Below are 22,804 nucleotides of genomic sequence, written 5' to 3'. Positions count from 1 at the left end.
CAAGGTAATGTTTTAATCCTTTACATTTTAAACTATAAAGGTTTAATTAAATTTTATTTTGTAATACGTATATTGTTAGCTGGAAAAGGAAATGAAGGCAACCACAGCAGTCCCTGTGTATTTTAGGAGATCGTAAATCTTATCTGGTAATTCATTTCAACAGCCATTGTCAAATATTTGTCTTTGATAAGAGGTCTATGATGGACGGCTATACAGCCAAATACATTAAATTAACTTTACAGCAGCAGTTACACAAAGACTTCTAATGAGTATCAACTATTCATAATCTTTACAATTCTGTTGCCTACAAAATTAACACATTGTAAATAGATTCAGAAGACTGCTTTACCAACGCACATGAATATAACAAAGATGGAAGAAGGCAGTCACTGGAAAAAGGCCACAAACAAACACTATTGGGCAAACAATTCATATACGTGTATGAGTCCCACAATTACTTTGTGCTTTGTCCAACCCGCTCAATCCCCTTAACAGTTTTTTTTCTTCGGGCAAACAGTGCTTCAAGTTGTTTGTTTGCTTGCTTTTCGAGTTCGAGGTTTTAGTATGTTGACAGACAACATACAATTGTTGGGTCACCATACCCATTTAAATTCACTTTCCTCCTATAAAACAACAGCAACATTGCAGCTGACTAGGTAGTACATCATTGGATCAAAGTTTTGCATGTTTTCCTCATCCCAGCTTAGGTTTTTACTCGTACTTTTATAAATTTGGTTTGGGTGTCCACTGTCCACCTCTTGGTAACTTGGTAACTCTTGGTTTCCCCGTCTTGATAACAACTGCCTTCACCATGCTCCATAGTAGGCATGTGCCGGTATGAGATTCTGGTGGTATGATAACCTTAAGCAAAAATATCACAATTTCACGGAATTGCAGTTACAGCTCTAAAATATTTTACTTTGAGATATCAGGGTTTGGTCTGGTAGCAAATTGAAACATAAGTAAAATGTTAAGTTGAATTTGAAAAATAATGTAAAAAAAACAAAACAAATATTCTAAATAAAATTCAAATTTAATTATTTTCAATAAAAATCACGTGTGTATGACTCGTATCATGTTTACATTATACACACCCTTTCTCAACACAGTTGCCAGAGAGAAAAAACACCACTTTTACCACCGCTAGACACACTAAACACGCTGGAGTTAACCCTTGTAGCTGGTGGGAAACGTTCATGACAATGTTTCCTTACTTTTAATTTTGTATAAATGCGAAATCATATTGGAGGTATTGCCTCCTTGGCAGCCACCCTCCCCAAACATGTTTTACAAGTCGGTTGGCCGTCTTCCTCTACACCGCGGCCGTCTGTAACTTTTCTGTTGCCAAAGTATTCCCATACGAGCGATTTTGTTTTCTTCGATGGGGAAAAAGTTCGGGAGTTTCACCTCCTCCAGCCATCTTTTAGCACTAACACTGAGCAACAACCAGTGGGGGAGGGTTGGGCCTTGCAACTGCAAGCGAGGGATTTCTCCATGCATTTTTGGGACATAAAAAATAGCTAATACCTTAGGGACGGTATGAAGGAAAATTTTTGCGGTATTAAAACCTTGACGTTTTCATATCACGGTCTACCTTGAAACCGGTATTCAGCACATGTCTACTCCATAGTCATGGTTAAACACAACAACAACAGTACAATAAAAACGACGGTGGAATTGGAGTCATGATTATTATTTCTGTCCACCTATTGGTAATTATGAATTCTAAGATTTAATTGCATGACCTCGCTTGAGTCATTGAAGGTAAATTTTTGATTACAGAGTGGTTTTAAAGCATCACTCAACCAACAGTGCATATCCCTCCTTAAAAAAATGTCCTTTCAAGATGTACGGTAGAGCCCCTGTGGCTACTAACGCAACACTATTTCTGGACTTCTTAAGTGATCGCAACATCTCAAGTAACATGGTGATAAAGGTCCTGTTTAGATGAAGGGACTACAAAGAGACTAATGCTAAGCTGCTCCTGGCAAAAACCTTGCTCTCTGTGTGTGTGAGAGTGGAGGGGTGGCAACAAAATACCACAGAAATGAAACCCCTGAACTGAACAAATGACTTAGCAGCCTAAACAAAAACACACTTTTGTATTTATTTTCCCCTGGTCAGCACTGTGCTTGATGTTATGCCAGTTCCATGCCTTCGCATCACTGCACGGCAATTGTCAGAGGCACAAAGCAGGGGCAATGGAGGCTGGAGAGAGTGATTTAAAAGAGGAATGAATGAAAAAGACTGAATATATGATGTAATGGAGGTTATAGCTAGAAGAGGGGAAAAAAATCTTATAATGTACCACTGCTCTGTCCTCATTGGAAATGCATGTGGCTTTAGTTCTTTGTGGCAGAAAGCCACAGTACTTTGTTCTTTCATGACAAATTTATACACCTAGTTCCATAATTTAGCCCAAAATAAAGGGTGAGCTGCTTTGAAAGCTACTCCTTTTGAATATTTCACTCTTGTACGAGAAACACGAATGAAAGTCTAACGATTGCGAGAATGAGATTTGCTGTGCAAAAGCACCATGGCTATTTTAAAAGTTAAACATCCATCAATCTGTACACACTTATCCTTACGAGTCTCGCGGTGGCTATAGTCTATCCAAATTGAATACGGACAAGGATGCGGGTTACACCCTAAACTGGTTGCCAGCCAATCACAGGGCAATAGACAAGCAACCATTACACACCTACATGCAATTCAGGCTACGTTCACACTGCAAGGAAATTAACTGATTCACTACCATTGACAGCGATAGACATCAAACTCATTTGACTTGGAATGGCAGGGATTCAATTATCTTGTTTTCATGGCAATAATGGTGATAGACATCCAATCCATTTGGACTGGGAGGGTGGATAGCGATCGTTTGATCGCTGCCAGGCCCTCTCAGTTCAAATAGATTGGACGTCTATATGCGTCGAAGGCAGCCAATGAGTTACTGTAATTTTTAAAATAACATTAAAGTCAATATATAGTGGGGAGAACAAGTATTTGATACACTGCCGATTTTGCTGGTTTTCCCACTTGCAAAGCATGTAGAGGTCTGTAATTTGTATCATAAGTTCTCTTCAACTGTGAGGGACGGAATCTAATACAAAAAAAAAACAGAAAATCACGTTGTATGATTTTTAAATAATATATTTGCATTTAATTGCATGAAATAAGTATTTGATACATCACAAAAATCGAACTTAATATTTGGTACAGAAACCTTTGTTTGCTATTACAGATACCAAAAGTTTCCTGTAATCCTTGACAAGGTTTGCACTCACTGCAGCAGGGATTTTGGCCCACTCCTCCATGCAGATCTTCTTCGGAGCCTTCAGGTTTCGGGGCTGCTGCCGGGCAACACGGACTTTCAGCTCCCTCCACAGATTTTCTATCGGGTTCAGATCTGGTGACTGGCTAGGCCACTCCAGGACCTTAAGATGCTTCTTATGGAGCCATTCTTTAGTTGCCTTGGCTGTGTGCTTTGGGTCGTTGTCATGCTGGAAGACCCAGCCACGACCCATCTTCAGGGCTCTCACTGAAGGAAGGAGGTTGTCAGCCAAGATCTGGCGATATATAGCCCCATCCATCCTCCCCTTAATACGGTGCAGTCGTCCTGTACCCTTGGCAGAGAAGCAGCCCCAGAAAATGATGTTTCCTCCTCCATGTTTCACGGTTGGGATGGTGTTCTTGGGGTTGTACTCATCCTTCTTTTTCCTCCAAACACGACGAGCCGAGTTTAGACCAAAAAGTTCAATTTTGGTCTCATCCGACCACATGACCTTCTCCCATTGCTCCTCTGGATCATCCAGATGGTCAGAGGCAAACTTCAGACGTGTCTGGACATGCACTGGCTTCAGCAGCGGGACCTTGCGTGCGCTGTAGGATTTTAATCCATGACGGCGTAATGTGTTTCCGATGATTTTCTTCGAGACTGTGGTTCCATCTCTCTTCAGGTCATTGACCAGGTCCTCCTGTGTAGTTCTGGACTGATCCCTCACCTTCCTCATGATCAGTGATGCCCCACGAGGTGAGATCTTGCATGAAGCCCCAGAACGAGGCAGATTGACCGTCAACTTGAACTTCTTCCATTTTCTAATAATCGCTCCAACAGTTGTTGCCTTCTCACCAAGCTGCTTGCTTATTTTCCTGTAGCCCATCCCAGCCTTGTGCAGGTCTAATATTTTATCCCTGATGTCCTTACACATGTCTTTGGTCTTGGCCATTGTGGAGAGGTTGGAGTTTGTTTGTTTGAGCATGTGAACAGGTGTCTTTTATACAGGTAACAAGTTCAAACAGGTGCAGTTGCTTCCGGTAATGAGTGGAGAACAGGAGGGTTTCTTAAAAAAGAACTAAAAGCCGAAATATTTACTAGTTGGTAATGTATCAAATACTTATTTCATGCCGTTAAATACAAATTTATTATTTGAAAATTATACAATGTGATTTTTCTGGATTTTTGTATTAGATTCCGTCCCTCACAGTTGAAGAGAATTTATGATACAAATTACAGACCTCTACATGGCTTGCAAGTGGGAAAACCAGCAAAATCGGCAGTGCATCAAATACTTGTTCTCCCCGCTGTAAAAGTAGGAAAGTTGTTGCTGTCTTCCCTTAGTTTGAGTGTAAGTGGTAATATGTCAAAGATACTGCGCGGTCAATGTAAAAACAGTTTATTTTTAAAGCAACTTTTGTTCGTCTATCCCTGTCAGTGGCAACCAATGAGTTAAAGCGTTTTGATATATGTGTTACATTTTACAAGTGGGGCAGAACTGGTCTGCTTTAATTTTAAGAAACACTCATAACAAATAGCAAATGCAATTTGACAAGTTCAAATACGAGCATGCATATTGCATAGAAGAGCTTAACGTGTATTTAGGTTTGCACGCAAGAGGCATTTCAGCCCCCAATATCTCGTGATGTGTCACAGATGGCCATATGCTGTTTGGGCTTTAATACCGCAAAAGAAACCTTCTCAAGCCTGCAGTGTAATAGGGCTGTGTTGAGTGTACAGTATACACAACAGATGAAGCGGATGCAGTTTTCTATTGCTGTATATTTTTCAACAAACTTAATACCAGCAGGAACACAGGCAAGGAGGCTTGAAGGTTAAAGCAAATTGAGTAAGGATTGAAAGAATAACAAAAATGGTCAATTGGTCTACTTATTGAGAATTATGACCCAAGTGTGGAATTAATTGATGAAAGACGCTTTATTTCTATTTTTCGAGGATAAACCACTTTTTTGTTCATTCTTGACAGCAGCTGATTAGGTCAGCACCCCTATGTTTGCAGTGAGCATGTAAGTCATGAGCGGACAATATATGTTTACAAATCCAACAATCCTGCTCTTTAAAGCAAAATATTCTGTTATCGAATCCAATTTAAGTTTGATAAATAGACTTCACTTAGAGCATGTTAAGTCTTTGCCTGCCACTGGTGGCGCTAGACATCTAACCCATTTCATCTGCCAGCCAAAATGGACTGAACATCTAGTGTGATCAATGGCCCTAAAAAAATGATCATTCAATGTTAGCCAGCCTAGTGGAAATGGGTTTGACGTCCACCTAACGTCCACACCTAACATATCATCATTGTAGACATATTTACAAGTTACTTCAATTTAGAGCTGCAGCTATCTAATATTTTAGTAATAGAGTAATCAACTGAAAATTCTATCAATTTTTTTTTTTTTTTTTTTTTAGGTAAAGAGTAATTATAAATATACATGAGAAAAAAAGAAATTTAATCCAATATTGAACCATTTTCAGTCAATCAATGTCTTTATTTCCGAAGTACATTGTTGAAAACTGCCACGAATCGCATCTCAGATGTGACTAGAAAAGAGAAATCACTGCTTTCACTCAAAAAACTTAAAATCTTATTAAAAAAAACAAAACAAAACAATTTCTAACCTAAAAATGTAATTAAGCTTGATAACACACATCACTTGAAAGCTATGTTTTCCCCACGTGTTTCAATTGAATTTCCATTTGTGTCAAGCTATTTTAAGTTCTAGTTAAGTTTTAAGTTAGTCTAAACTATAAGTACTAATAGGTTTTTCACGTTTTGCAGTGTTTAAAATAAATGTATAATACCTGCTGTATTGGAGCACATTAGGGACAAGTGCTACTTGGTGTTTTATTCAGCAACGACTACTGAGCTAAAACTGACAGTTAGCTTTATTATGTTTTAATTTTACACCCTCATCACTCTACTGTGTTTTTAAGTTAGCTTTATTATGTTTTAATTTTACACCCTCATCACTCGACTGTGTTTTTACAGATTAAATAAAGCCTGTATGTAAGACACGTTAGCCACGCATCGACAGTGGTCATAATCAATAGAAATCTAGCCCTCCGAAAGGCTAACGTTACCTGAGCGAGTGACAGTAATGTTATATTTATTAGCGCTGGGAAGTCTACTGCTCAAAAATGGCGGCTGTTTACTAACGCTGCCCAGACATGGCCGAGTCTGTCATTTCGCATCTAGTTCTAAATGCATGCGATATTTATGAGACGCATCGGACACTACCTGCTACCACATCATGCGGGCGTAGTTTTCAGCAACGTCGGCGTAGTTTATAGCGGCTGTCGGCTGCACTAAGTCAGCGCGTTGCCCCGCGTTAAAAGTAGTCCGGGCAAAACGTGATGCTTAGAGCTGGCAAAATTAAACGATTCCTCGAGGTGAATAAAATTACTCTGATCAGTTTAAACTCGAGTTACTCAAGTTGCTCAAGTATTCGTTTCAGCTCTACTTCAATTAGACATGTGCTGATTACCGGTTTCAAGGTATACCACGGTATGAAAACGTCAGGGTTTCAAAACCGCAAAAATTTTCCGTCTCACCAGCCCTAAGGTATCAGTTATTTTTTGTGTCCCAAAAATGCATGGAGAAATCCCTTGCTTGCAGCTGTAAGGCTTAACCCTGCCCCACCGGTTGTTACTCAGTGTCAGTGAGTCAGTTGTGCTACACGATAGCTGGAAGAGGTGAAATTCCTGAACTTTTTCCATCCATCAAAGAAAACAAAATCACTGGTATGGGAGTACATCCACTACAGAAAAGTTACAGACGGCCGCGGCTTAGAGGATGAGGGCAAACCGACATGTAAAACATGTTCGCGAACGGTGGCTGCTGAGGAGGCAATACCTCCAATATGATTTCGCATTTATACAAAATTAAAGGTTACTAAACGCTGTCATAAACGTTTCCCACTTGATACGAAAGTTAACTCCAGCGTGTTTAGTGTGACTAGCGGTGGTAAAACGTGTTTTTTTTTCTCACTGGCAACTGTGTTGAGAAAGAGTGTGTATAATGTAAACATGATACGAGTCACACACACGTGCTTTTTATGGTAAATAATTCAATTATTTTTGTTCTGATGGAAATAATGGTGAGCTGTGGCTGTTGGTTTAGGCTCACCCAAAGGATTGCATTTATTTGATTTTTGTTATTTCAAATTTATTTTAACATTATACGTATGTTCCAATTTCCTAATGTTTTGAAAAACTTAAAATCCTGTTCTTTTTTTTAACCTAAATATCTCAAAAGTAGCACATTTTTAGAGCTGTAATTGCAACACCGTGATACTGTGATATTTTGTCTTAAGGTTATCATACCGACACATGCCTATCTACAATACTGTATGTAATATTCATCCACCGACTGGCAGCTCAGTCACTTCAAATATAAATTGAGAGCGAGAAGCGTGGTAGGAGGTGGTATGGGCTTGAGGATGCATATTTGCCTGTATTAAGCAAAGTCGTGGTGTTTGTATTCAAGTTTAATTGAATTCCACTATATGAAAGGAATACATCGAGGAGAGAGTGTCGCATGTCCCCAAAGGTTGTTCTGCTTGACTCTTCAATGTGATCTATACTTGAGGAAGAATGAAGTGACATAGAGCAGTGATGTGGGCTAATTGAGCAATTGAATGTAAACAGAAACAGACAGTTCAGACTCCTTAATCTGGGATTAGACAAGTGGGCCAGCCACAGCATCAGTGTTGTTTGAGATTTGACACACCAAAAAATACTGATTTGTTCTTAACCAGACGCCAAATAACATTTTTTTCCCACCTCATGTTGTGTGAATCATAGTAGGCATATAACTGAAAAGCTCTCCATCTAACTGATGTCCAAGAGAAACTTCTTCCTGCTCTGAAAAAGAGAGAGAAATTGGCGGAGTGGAACGATCTTCAGCAGCAGTTGTCACCTGTTCTTGTACTGTGTGTCAATGACTATTAAAGCAATCCAATCCAATCCAAACACCTGATTCTTCAGGACAAATCTTGACAGGAAACATCTTCTATAGCACAATGACACATCTTGTTTTTAGATGGTCTGTCAGGTGCTTTCATTCATCCACACGACAAAGTATTATCTGAAAGAATAGCCTGTGTGTTGTTGCTGGCACATCCAACTCAGGAAATGCCTGCATGGGAGAGGTGGGAAATAAGTAGAGCAAGAACAAGGCAGAGAGACTATAAAGAGACTTACTAGATTCACCATAAATTGGAGTTGCTGACTTTTGCAATACACAACTGATATAACTTAACTTCCAAAGAACCCATTACCCACCCAACAAAGATCTAGACTGTATTCAATTCTGACATTACAAGTGGTGTGGGTGGAGCGCAGTGGAGACTTTTCCCTTCATGATGAATTCAAGAGAAGCAGCCTGCCTGTTCTCAAGCCCTGGGACGGATCACCATTGCTTTTAAATGGGTGGACTATCCACAACTTCATTCCTGCCTCAGCTCTCAGGGTGTAGGTTGTTGGTCAACAAGGGAACTCTTAGGGTTCAACGAAGTGACCTGCCCTAGAAATGCTCAAGTTCCCAGGAATGTAAAATGCTCCCTAAGGAAATTCCTCCTTCTCCGGGAAGGAAACAGAGTGGATTTTGACACTTTTCAAGCTCTGGGAGTAATCATAAAAAAGGGGTGAGTCAGGATGCTTACTGGTCCACTCACGAGGACAATGTGAACACCTAGATGAAGCAAGGATTCCAGTTGACTTCAACTAGGGATGTCCAGATGACATTTTTTCTAGTATCCAATAGGGCTGGGCGACATGGCCTTAAACATGTATCACGATAAATTGAGCAGATTTATCTCGATAACGATAAATGACGATAAATTCGCCCAAGCGGACTGTTATATAATTTGAAAATCTGAATCAATGCATGAAATACAGATTAACTATTTCTTGTTGATTTATTTACCAGCATTCAATTTGATATACTGTATTTAACAATTGTACATGCAGTCTAAACATTAAGTTTATAAAAATGTATTGTAAGCAATAAGAATTCAAGTATGAACATTTATAACAGCGTGTATGACTTGAACAATGTACATTGTCAAAATCAATATGCCTGTGCAAACATGTAATTGTAACACAAATGACTTGCAGCTTGAACAGTACACTTCAAAAAGACAACTTATTGTTAATGGCTGCTGTGACATAATTATTAAATACAAGTGTTTACTTTATGGTTTAAGGGTTTTTTCTCCCCCCAGTGCATTTTTTAATAAATGCACGCACAATAAAAATAGCTGGGGCCATTTCTCGGTCATTATAAGTTTTGCCGTTGGATTGTACTTCATGCTGAATGCTTTACCATCACAAAAGCTATCAGAGGAATCACACACAGATACAAAATAACGCCACATAGTAATTGCTACTGGACTGTCTCAGGAAATTAGAATACACAATATTCTAATTTTCTGAGACAGTCCTGTACATTAATCCACCATTTAAAGCAGGGGTGTCCAAACTTTTTGCAAAGGGGACCAGATTTGGCGTGGTAAAAATGTGGGGGGCCGACCTTGGCTGACGTCCTTTACATAGAACAATATACAGGACTGTCTCAGAAAATTAGAATATTGTGTATTCTAATTTTCTGAGACAGTCCAGTAGATGCAGTCCGTGCCCAATCCACTCATTAAGTTCAGCCGTTTCGACAAGGTTAGAGCCGTTATCCGACTCCATAACGTTCATTTGTAGCGTTAGCCGCTAGCTAGCGTTAGCCTGGCTACCAGTAGAAAGCACTGAAAGCACCATCTCCGGAAATCGTGAGAACAAAGGAGGACAGCGGGTGAAAGCCCGTCTGGATGCCACCAAGAGTCTACTAAATGTCGGTTGAAAGTTTGGTGAACCTCCCTTAAGCCACACTCAATCACGTTTTGCTTGTAGCGTTAGCTGCTAGCGTTAGCTTACCGGGCTTTTGTTTGATTGGCTTCCTGATGATCACGTGACTCCCTACGTAAGCACATTCACTGCTTTCTTAAAGGGGAATGAACACAGACGAACAACACAGAATCAAAGCGGGATGAAAAGACTATATTTTCTTGTTTTATTAATTTACCGAATTTACCGACATGGTCAAAATTACGTCGGTCATCGTTAAGAATTTCGGTGACGGTAAATTTTCGGTTTACCGCCCTGCTCTAGTATCCAAGCCTGTGAGAAGTTACTTGTTTTGATTATCAGCCAAATCCAGTGCAATCCCTTGGCAGATGCTTTGGGAATATATGCTTTTGTAATACAAGTGTGTGTGTGTATGTGTGTGTGTGTGTGTGTGTGTGTGTTGTACCTACATGTTTGAGTATCTTAAAGAAATATTTATTCGTAAATGTTTATAGAGTCAAACCGGGTCTATAAAAAAATAAAATTAAAAAAATCCAGTTTTCGAGCCCAGCTTGTCATAATAGTATTAAACAAAACATCAAAGCTTTGAGTCACCGTCAGGTACAATGCCATTGTACTGTATTGTATGTAACCGTCATAGCATATTCACAACGCATACATGCTTTGCTTTCATTTTAGTTTTATACGATGCAAATTTATTGCAATCCAAACAAAACAAAGATATGTGGTCGACTCTGCTTCAACTGTTTTCTCAATTTAATTGGAGTGGTTGCAATAAAGTGATGTGATCCACATTATTGTGATACAACTGCCATCTGTGTCTGTATCACCATGCTAAAAGGCCACTCGAGATAGCTAATGGGGCTGTTTATGATTTAGGAAGCAGAGGATTACACTGCCAGTGTCTGTATACACCGTTTGATTACTACCTCTGCTTTTCCTGTTACGAAATGAAATCGCTGCCGCAACTCCACACTGAAAGAGACAATGGCCAAGGATTAAAATTCAAGGCACTGAATTGACCAAATAGTGTCATTTTGTAGATGACGCTATTTCAAAAACATCTCAATGTCATTGTTTGGTTTTTCAATGGCTTGTAACTGGATTCACTGGTTACAATAGATGACACATTTAATATTAAAAAATTATAACATCGCACTGAAGTCTGACACAACATCAGTACGAGCCATCATTACTTTGCCTCTCAAGCTTGTTTATATCCTTTTGATAGATCATAAAGAAATGGTCCTTAGAAGAAATGTGACCATTTGACAAATGCAGTTATTTACGACACAGATAAGATTTCTTCAAGTAGATGACAAAAGGTTTATCTTGGGACCAACAACAAAGACTGCTCTGGTCACCGCAGATAAAGTAAGAGGAAAATAACTGATTGTATTGACAAAATTTCGAAGAAAAGCAGATTTGAGCATGTATCAAGACTGAATCCACTGGCCATTCAACTGCTCGTTTGTCAAATCAATGCTGGGCCTCTTTGAATGTTTGATATATGTAGTCAGGCCACTGTGAAATACTTATTTTTTTCCACTCATGAGCATCATTTCTGTAAATTAATAGGATAAGATTAATAATTACTTCAAAGAATTGAGTGTTCCAGAAGAAAGCATTACAGAAATTAATCCCCACATTGCAGTTTACAATGTTCCCCCTCATGTACTCGTGGTTACTCAGCAACTCCAAACCAGTCAGCTATGGGGTCAGCTATTTGTTGAGTAAAAAATGGGAAACATGCCGAGAAGACCCAATCTGCTCCTGCCCTACCTTGACCAGTGCTTTTGTTGCATTGTGTTAAAAGGTAAACTGACCGACTTGCAACCAGCCAATTAAAAAAAAAAAAAAGTTCAAAAGCAATACCACCAAGGATTTAGGGGGGAAAACAGCTGGGGAGGGGGAAAAAATGACCCAGCTCTGGTAGGAATTTCAAGACATACCCCCTAAAACGGGTCTTGACCGAGGCTCCATGCAAGACCTTTTGCACTAATCAAAGAAAGGTGATCCAAAAATAGAGTGTAGTGGTACATTCACCTGACTTTTGTGTAGGCAGTATGTGATCGATTCCCACATGGCGGTGTGATTGTGAGTGCGAATGGTTGCCTGTCTCTGTGTGTTCCCTATGACTGATTGGTGACCAGTTTAGGCAGTATTTAGTCCGCCTTTCGCCTTTAGTCAGTTGGGATAGGCTCCATTACCCCGCGACCCTGACAAAGATAAGCGGTGTTGAAAATGATGGATATATATATAATTTAGCTTGTAATACATAATTTAAGATAACTTTAAGGTAATAAGCATGTTTATTGTAATACTACGACAACAATTACTATATAAAGTAAAAATCCTGCGTTCTGTGACTTCATTAATAATGTGTAATTCCTGTATTCATCTGTGATGCTGCACCTTTTTCCGTCCGACGCAGCTGCAATAACCTTGGTATGACTTTCATTTTCATTTTCTGTATTCAATAATCAACCGAACTTGAAAGTAACATACTGTATATTCGGAACATATTATTTAGTGGGCTGTGCTTTCGCTGTAATATGGTATGTTTATTTTCGTTGATCGGGCAGATGTGGGCGTGCATACAGCACGGATAGTGTAGGTGCAATGAGATGTTTTCAAGCTTGCCACGACAGGGTTCTTTAAGCAGAGTTCGCATTGTCTGATATCTGTAATTAGACATGTGCCGATTACCGGTTTCAAGGTATACCGTAGTATGAAAAATCCCTAAGGTGTAAGTGTTTTTTATGTCACAAAAATGCATGGAGAAATCCCTCGCTTGCAGTTGCAAGGCCCAACCCTCCCCCACTGGTTGCTTCTCAGTGTTAGTGAGTCAGCTGTGCTAAAAGATGGCTGGAGGAGGTGAAACTCCTAAACTTTGCGCCCCCCATTGAAGAAAATATTGGAATACTTCAGCTACAGAAAAGTTACAGACGGCCGGGGCTTAGAGGAAGCGGGCCAAACGGCATGTAAAACATGTTTGGCGAGGGTGGCTGCCGAGAAGGCAATACCTCCAATATGATTTCGCATTTATACAAAATAAAAGGTTACTTAACACTAGGGTTGTTCCGATCATGTTTTTTTGCTCCCGATCCGATCCCGATCGTTTTAGTTTGAGTATCTGCCGATCCCGATATTTCTCGATCCGATTGCTTTTTTTTGCTCCCGATTCAATTCCAATCATTCCCGATAATTTTTCCCGATCATATACATTTTGGCAATGCATTAAGAAAAAAAATGAATAAAACTCGGACGTACATTCAACATACAGTACATAAGTACTGAGGTGGAAAAGCGCTATATAAGTATGACACCATTTACCATTTACCATTTATTTGTTTATTATGACAATAAATCCTTAAGATGCCATTTACATTATTAACATTCTTTCTGTGAGAGGGATCCACGAATAGAAATACTTGTGACTTTGTATATTGTGACTAAATATTGCCATGTAGTGTATTTGTTGAGCTTTCAGTAAATGATAATGTGGCCATCCCAAATGCATGATGGAAAGTGGAACCATGACTGTGCAACGTGCTACCAATTGCTGTATCTTCTCTGCGTTGGGAAATAACATAAGGTGTTAAGACAATGATCAATTGCCACCTTGCTTCCCCACATTGCTTCCCATGATATTTCTAATCATAGGGAGAGGGATTGCAAGGCTTTAGCCAATTAATGAAAGGCTCCAAAGGCTGCAAAGTTCACTCTACTCATTTTGCGCTGTCTTTTATCTCTCTATATAGGTAAAACGGCCCCATTACAGATTGAGCGCGACAATGAGTGAAAAGGTCATGCAGCGCATGCATTGATTGCGTTAAATATATCAACGTGACACATTTTTTAAAAAATTCATTGCTGCCGTTAACGGGATAAATTTGATAACCCTACCTTAAGCCTAAACTAAAGACTCTAAACTAAAGGATGAGTGTAACATATTACGTCTGTGACGTTTAATACAATTAGAAAACAATTTAATTAAAAAATATATATATATATATATTAAAAAAAGGCATGGCCAATACTTTTTTGCCAATTCCGATACTTTGAAAATGACATGATCGGACCCGATCGCTAGTTAACACTGTAATGAACGGTTCACTCCAGCTATGACAATTAACTCCAGCGCGTTTCGTGTGTCTAGCGGTGGTAAACGTGGTGGGGGTTTTTCTCTCTGGCAACTGTCTGTGTTGAGAGTGTGTGTGCGTAATGTAAACGTGATAAGAGTCATACACATGTGCTTTTTATGGAAAATGATTCAATTATTTTTGTTGTGATGGTAATAATGGTGAGCTGTGGCTGTGGCTTTAGGTTCACTTAAGGGACTGCATTCATTTAAATTTCATTTAGATTTTTTTTTTAATTTAACATTATACTTATGTTCCAAGTTGCTAATATATTTTGAATATTCAAAATCCTGTTGTATTGAAATAAGTTTTTTTAAACCCAGATTTCTCAAAGTAACACATTTTAGAGCTGTAATTGCAATATCGTGATACCATGAAACCGTGATATTTTGGTTTAAGGTTATCATACAGTCAGATTATCATACTGGCACATGCTTATCTGTAATATGTCTAATATTTATCCACCGATTGGGAGCTCACTGCAGTGATTCAATTAAGCACATAAATCAATTGTACAAAGCAAGTTTATGGAAAATATCGCTTAAATCATCATGGCTAACTTGTACAAAGCAAGTTTATGGAAAATATCGCTTAAATCATCATGGCTAACATGAAATTGCAAGATGAGACATTTTAATTCTTGCGGTTCTCCATCATAGCCATTTTTTTTTTCTTGTGTCATTTCAAACTAAGAACAGCAGGAATAATATTAACGGCTTTGTGTATGTTCAAGTGCCTTTAGAAATCATCATGATCATAATTATGTTTTGCCACTCTGATCCCTTCATCAATTGGATTACACTGCAGCGCGGAATACCGAAAGAGAATAGAAAGCAACGTTCATTTATTTATAATCTCACTTTGTTTCACGTCATCGGATCTGACGCGAACGCTCAGTAACGCTCATGTGAAACTAGTCAGCTCGGCAGTAAATAATTCATGTCGTTCACATGTTATGACTCCATTCACACTTGCTTGCATACTCATGCAGTCAGCAGGCAAACACACATGCACACACGCCCATGAAAAGTGGAGGAAGCCCTCCCCTTCCAAACCCACTTTCCCCCCAGTGAGTAGAACAGATCTAGGTCAAAGCTGATTAATGTACCCTCAGCTCCCGAGAGAGGCTTCTGGTCAGGTGGCAGCAGTGTGCCTGCACACCGTCGACGCATACTAATACTCACACACAAGTCTGTCTGAAAACAAATAATTTAGTGGTCCTGGCATCAACACCAAAGCGGGTGTCAGTTAATGTGCATACAACATTAATTGTGCCAGAAACGGTGTAACCATACAGAGTGCATTTGACACGTTGGCCATGAGAGCATGAAAAAGCCTCAAGAAAAAAAGACCACTCCACTCGGAACCAATTTGTTTACAAAGTTGACGGCACAGTGCAGGAAGAAAATGCGGTAATGGGGCAAACGGCGCCCCGCCTTATCTTATCGTCATGTATATCGAATCTAACCGTCAATAAATCTAAACATGGTGGACGGAATATGTTTAAAAGAGTCCAGATTTGCAGCCTTCTGTCACTCTTGGGAGATTATTTTGCATCAGTCGATAGAGAAACTAGTTAGCCCAACTTTGCTAGCTAGTTATAATCACATCAATCAGATTGAGAAACAACAACAAAAACAAGGACCAACTGTCATGATAATTATGACAAGCACGACGACCATTAAGCGTTTGCCCAGATCTGACGTCGAACCATAACTATGATAATAAGCGACTGTTCGACTATTGTTAACTTAAACATCAGTAATATAATGCTTGAAGCTTTAGCATTAGCCATGTCGCTTGTTAGCTTCACGGTTAGCCAAGCCAACCGTAAACCAGAAATGCACGGCAGCTCGTTCGCATTGCTTCACGTTCGTCACCGAGGGCGTTGTTGATCCAACAGCAGCATCATTTTGAATCATCAAATAAAATTTTGAAACACATCCGCTAAGGTTATTAATGTCAACCTTACCTCGGCACGCAGTTGGGGGATGATCGGTCAATCTCCCAGGTTGCAAAGAGGTTCATGGGGACAGGCATGCCGCCGGAGCCCGAGCCGAGGACAACAGCACCGGCGAGGGCTCCGGCAGGAAGCGTCGTCGGCGCCGGTATGCAACCCGTACCGCTGCTCGGGCTCAGGAAAGCGGCCCGGGCGCCTCCTCTCTCAACAGCCGCCGCCATCATCACCTCCACTGCCGAGCGAGCAGCACTAGCAAAGTGTCGGACGTACGCGGGAGCCTGTGAAGTGCGCGCTGCCTGCCCAACTCCTCCAGACTCCCGACGACTACCAGAGCCGAGTCCTCTCCAGCCCCTCGCCGAGATGCTGATCGTCGGGGCGGGGCGGGGCATGCCAGCACAGACGGGAGGGGCAGCCCCTCCTTGCCTTGGGTATGTGTCAAATTAGTCACATCAAAACAAATACACAGGCTTTCATTTGATCACGTTGGACATTCTAATTACGAAATACAAATAAGTAGGGCTGTCCCAAACGACTAATTTCCTCCCGATTAGTCAGCCGACTATTTTTACGATTAGTCGACTAATCTAATAAAGTAGTTAAAAAAAAAAAAAAATGTTGAAGCGTATTAATTCACAAAAAACATTTTGGAACACCTAAATTCTTCATTATCGTATAAATAAATAACATAAATATCAATAATAAATCACAAGCAATGAGGTCAAATGCTGCTGGAATTAACTAGTGCTAAAAAAAATGTAAACGGAAACACTAGCCACGTTTACATGCTGACTTTTATTCAATACCGATTCAAATCATTCCGAATGGAAATTTCAGATCAGCTGTTCACATGTCACTTCATCTATTCCGATCCATCGTTTACATGTGTCTGCCTTTATTCCGAAAGGACGTTTGACAACTGCCGTCTGACATGCGCAGATTAATCAAAACAAAGCGTCACGTTGCAAAACATGGAGATCGATTGTCAGAGTGCTGCTTTTTTTCACTTTAACCCACTTGTGTTTGTGGGGTCGTATCCGCTTCTGCTGTTTTGCTCTTTTGCCTTGTAGTAGCCGGTTGTCAGCGTTTTCCACCGATTTCTAATCTGGTCAACGCTCCGGTCTATTCCGGCTTCGTGTAACCTCTCGTGAACTTTTTAAAATAGTTCACTGTTCCTCGTTTTACGCCCGTCCAAGCGAGCAATTCTATTAAATTCTTTTAAAGTTTGAATTAAATACAATCTTTCCGCCGGACTCCAATTAGGTGCGCTGTGCTTGGAAGCCATGTTGCAAGTGACGTTACTTACGTCACCAAGTGACGTCACCACGTCAGTACGGAGCATGTGCAGAAAGAACGCAACCAGACACCATTCCGCTTCCCTGTTTACATGATATAATTTTACTTCTAATCGGTTTGGGAAAAGGAATATTCCACCCCTGTGAATAGGAATGAAATTCCATTCGGTTTGGGCCTGTTCATTCCGAATGAGGTGTTTATATGGAACACATTTATTCGGTTTGAACAAATATTCCAATTGTAATTGGAATATTTGGCTCCATGTAAACGTGGCAACTGTGACTTCACCTCTTTAAAGGGTATTAAAATACTAAGGGGCTGTGAGATATCAGTAGAACCGTTATGTGGCAAGATAACAAATATTAATAAAGTTAACAAAAAAATAAATCGCATTTGTAGTGTAAAGCGCTTTGAGCGCCTTGAAAGGTGGAAAAGCACTATACAAGTATAACACCATTTACCATTCATGAGCAATTATCGAAAATAGATCGAAAATTACGAACATTTCCGAAAGTATTCCGGAAACAGCCGAATGGGGCGGAGACGTCATAACAAGGAAACAAAAGATCGAGGCAGGTGCAATCGTTGTTTATCGACGAGAAAGTTGCGTTCGTGTTTTATCAAAAAATCACTAAAATGGTTCAAACCTGTCATGCTATGAGGTGTACAAATAGCCATCTATGTTGTACCCATGAGTTCCCGAACGCGAGCAAAAGAGCTGGACTATGCAGACAATGAGTAAAGTTCGTCCGTGCTAAGAGGGCTAATTTTGCAGACCCAGCCTCCGGCACGGTTTTGTGTGGTGCGCATTTTACACCTGAAAGCTATTCGAACTATGGACAAATGAAATCAGTTTTTGCTAAGAAATTGCTGATGAAAGCAGCCACCATACACGCGCAGCCATCTAAATGTCCCGCCATATCAAGAAAGAGGACGACTGGCTCTGATGAGATATTTGTGTCTGTTGGCAGAGCGAAAACCTATGACAGCATTATAAATGATAATTATTCTATACATTACATTATTTTGCGGTCACGGTGTATCAGCTTCACAAAAAGAAATGCAAAACAAACCAATCTGTGTTTCCCAGCCGAAGTTGCCGGTGTTACATCAGTGTGATTGCTCCTCTCAATGATCCTTTCATTAGGCTGCATTGGCTTTCGTTTGGGCTCAAATTGAGAACCCAAAACACCAGAGAAAGGTTCATAACTCTTTGTCACCATTAGAAGAATGTTCGTTGCGTCGGATTCGTCGCTGCAACTAGAAACAAAATTGTCCGCTATCATCGCCGCCATTCAGTACTAAGCACTGAGCCGGTGGTTTCCTCGTAATGATGTCACACACACAATATGCTAGATTTCCGGGATCTCTTTGAGCTTGACTATCGATCCAAATTTCTATCATTTTCTTGGTGTTGCGATGTGTTTAATTACACAAAGTGGCATGATATGAATCCAAAAGGCATGCGTTTATGGATAAATGATGGAATATTAGCATTTCCCCAGGTGTTGTCATACCCTTTAACAGGAGTCGAAACAATTCTTACTCTTTTTGTGGTATGTCATTGTCTATATTGTTCTAAATGTTAAAATGAATTGCAGTGTCCCGGCCAACCATTTTCAGAATACTTTGTTTGAGTTCAGATGCTTTTTCTGGTGTGCATTCCGCATTTTTGGGGGAAGGGAAAAACTGTTCAACTTTTGTTTTAATCTGAAAATAGATAAAGTAGAGGGCACACTGAAATATTACCACAATTATTTTGAATGAAAGGCACACATACTCACAGTAACAAAAATTAAATATATAATATTAATTTTATAGTATACTACTATATGTATATACACAATAATACTTTATAATATAAAGTAACTAACATTAGTGCAGTAATGGATTACAGTAAGCAGGCCAGTGCTGTTTCCATATATACTTTTATCATATTATGTATATACACGATATACAGTATGTATATATTTTCCCCAAGTGGGAGCTGCCATGATCCTAAGAAATTTCATAATAAAAAAAAAAAAAAAAAAAATATATATATATATATATATATATATATATATATATATATATATATATATATATATATATAAATTATTCAATAAAAATGCACGTTGATACGACGCACATAAAGGCAATTTCCATTAAAAAAAATCGTTAGAAAGTTGTATGGATTTACAATCCGCTAGCTTGTTAATTCTTGTTGTCTTCGAAAATTACACTTGGGTGACGGCGCTTCAAGCGTTCGTTTATAGCCGACGTGCTACCGTGGTATGTGAGCTCAGCTTAGCAAAGAGTACACACAGGGGCACCCTCCATATTTTCCTTGAAATAATTCCAGGCTCTGGCTATTCTGGTCCGTTTTTTTGGCTTTATGCCAATTTCACGTGTTACCAATTCTGCCCTTTTTCCACTTTCACGTGTTACCAATTCTGCCCTTTTTGGTAATTGGCGGTATTTTCAACTCCTCACCGTAGTGTGGAGTGAACCGGCCATTCGCTTGGCTCGTTGTCGTCGGTTCGTCTGATTTCCTCCTCACGAAGGTAGCGGCGTGCATAAAAACACCGAGAGGTGTCGGATGGCTCTTTATGGATACTTTTATTGACCAAAACAAAAACGTGGGGATGCACTCACTCAACTCCGTGCTACCCGTATCTACCAGTATAAGAAATGTACTGAAGGCCATGTTTTACAATCTAAATATATTTTTATTAGGAATATTCTCAAAGCAAATATCATAATGAATGACTTAGAATAAATGTTTTGTTTTAACTTAACTATACTACAGTAGGCCCTATACATTACAGTATACAACTGTTTTAGTATGAAGAGCTTGCTAAGGGTTTGCCTGCTGTACTGATTAAATGTAAGCTAAAAGTGGAGCAAGCAATAGCTAGCAAACAATTACAGTATTTCATTATGGAGCAGGCTTAGCCTATCTGGAAACTCACTATCTCCACTATAGGCTACAGGTCCGAAGTGATGTTCCTTTGTTAACAAACTAAATTCAATTGATGACAAACGATATTCAATAAATTCTTGACAAACTGGATTCAAAAAGAAAATTTCCACACCAACTTTCAAGATCTGTAGGATACCAAAAAAATGCCGTCATTATTTGGAATTCATTTTTTTGAATAGGTGAATGTTGCTCATTCAGGCCGGGAAAATCCCGTATTTCTTGGGGAGTGTGTGTGACTACATAAACAGATTACATGATTAATTATATTGATAGAAATTAATATAGATTGTTCACATGTATTCCTGAATTAAAAACTCAATCTAAGGGCGTAGTTTTGCATAGGGACGGGAGGGACATAACACTACCAACTTTTCAGGATCCTCAAATGGTCCCCACCAACTTTTAGGACACCTTATTTTTATTGTATAATGAGTTCAGTTACGTAGATAATTCAGATTGTCTTTTTTTATGTTTTAAGGATAGAATTGACCCTACTATTACTAAGTGATATATTTACATTATTTTCTTACTTACATTTACCCCTTTTCATTTGCTGAATGTGCCGGACCGTTATCATTATTATTTTATTTAACCTCATATATATGCACGTTTGATTGGCTGATGACATGCCCCCCCCACACACATGCACACCCACACAGCCCCAACAAAAATACAACATGTCGACAACATGCCGACTCCTCTGACCCCTATGAAGAGGAGGGATATTAGAAGTGTTTTCGGCCAGCAGCAGCTACTGTAAGGAATATAAAAGACGTCAGTGTTGTGGACATGGGAAACACATCACTAACTTTGCTACTGAAAGTCCGACCTGCATCAGAGTTAGCTAACTCTAATAACAGATTAGCAGATAAGTCCCACCCCCAGCCAAACTATGAAAAAACGGCGACATATTGTCCGAAAAATGCAGTAATTTAGTGTTCTAAGACCAACGTTTTGACCACCTTGCTCACTTAGGCTACCGGAATCAAATATAGTCCAAAAGCCCTTCAAACAGTCTTTTGATTGTGAAATCCAGCATTTTTAAAATGGAAGTAAATCAAAATAAATTGCTTAGCTTTGAAGCCAGCTTCCAGTGGCAATCTCCAGTACTGTAGGGTTTTAAAACCTTTCAGGGGTATCATTTCCCCCCACACTAAAAGTTGCCCATTGATATCAACTACTAATTCTCACAGGTGATTGGTAATACTGTATGTTTTTTTTAAACTACAGGTCAATGGCATTCCTTGCGCACTCACCCTTCCCTGACAAGCTCTAGTATTTCCTGTTCTATATATGGTTAACTGGTGAATCCCTTCCTGACAGGGCATCCTAAGTAATTGGCGTCACAATTAATTTGTAATGCTAGTTATAGTCTGTTAGAATATTCATCAATCATTTTTATTTACTACATCAATTCATCATGCTTCTTTTTTCTGCCCACTCATTTGACCTAAAAAACCATTGTAGTTACACGTCTAACAGTTGAATACATTTGTATTTCTAGCACAACTTTGTTATGTAGCAAGGAACTGAACACCCAAATTCATAACAAATGTATGAATTTACCAAAATACATTTTCCTTTGTTAAACTACTGTAATAATGATATTGAAAAAGAAAAACGTCCTCATGCTGTTCATTCACATAATGAGACAAAGACAATAAAGAATAATAGTGATAATCTATAGATTACCGTTGTGATGTTTGAAAGAGGATGTTCTCGGAGGGAAATGGCCAATGAGATTTGCATGTCAGTGTCATCAGCAGGTTGAACTCGAAATAGGCATTCTAGAAAGTTCAGACAAAAGCACAGAAGCTGACGTTCTTAAAATGGATCAAACAGTGAACTGTATTGTTATAATTGTGGGCAAAATGTCCCTGAGGTTCCACCACAATTTTCCATGCAATCATTGTTTCAATGTGAAGAATTACGAATTCTTAGATATTACCGGTTTTCATTTGTTGTGTTTGTTTCAGCAAATGAACTTCTTCAGATATATTTGGAAATTAATTTTTAATAAATCCAAATATTGCTCTATTCAAGTCTCGATACATTTTTACATTAATTAATGACAGTAACTTCAAAAAAATTGGTATATAAAAAGAAAAATTAATACAGATTTTGGGAGTGGGGGCTGAGAGGAAATCAATGATTATCTTCTAAAAGTCTTGGTGCGCAACCAAGAAATCATTTAATTTTACAGCATTATCTGTTTTTAATTCAGATCTATGAAATTCCGACAACTGCTTTGAGTGATGAAGAAAAAAATTACTGGTTGGTAATGGTTT

General features: G+C 39.2%; 1 protein-coding gene across 2 annotated transcripts in view; it reads right to left on the bottom strand.

Annotated features, from left to right (window-relative positions):
• The window catches only part of zmp:0000000755 (phosphofurin acidic cluster sorting protein 2), a 72,488-nt gene extending 55,867 nt beyond the window's left edge, over window positions 1-16,621 (bottom strand). Inside the window, exon 1 of one of the 2 annotated variants that reach the window (XM_057847865.1) lies at window positions 16,271-16,621. In XM_057847865.1, the coding sequence (XP_057703848.1) occupies window positions 16,271-16,482 (212 nt within the window). In that variant the 5' untranslated portion in view covers window positions 16,483-16,621. The remainder of the gene's footprint in view (window positions 1-16,270) is intronic. The other variant, XM_057847866.1, reaches the window with a different exon arrangement.
• Between the last annotated feature and the right edge of the window lie 6,183 nt (window positions 16,622-22,804).

This window comes from Corythoichthys intestinalis, chromosome 10 (assembly GCF_030265065.1).
Source record: "Corythoichthys intestinalis isolate RoL2023-P3 chromosome 10, ASM3026506v1, whole genome shotgun sequence".
In the NCBI taxonomy this organism is placed as follows: Eukaryota; Metazoa; Chordata; class Actinopteri; order Syngnathiformes; family Syngnathidae; genus Corythoichthys; species Corythoichthys intestinalis.
Note: the sequence above shows the minus strand (reverse complement) of the source record. Positions and strands in the feature narration are given on the sequence as shown.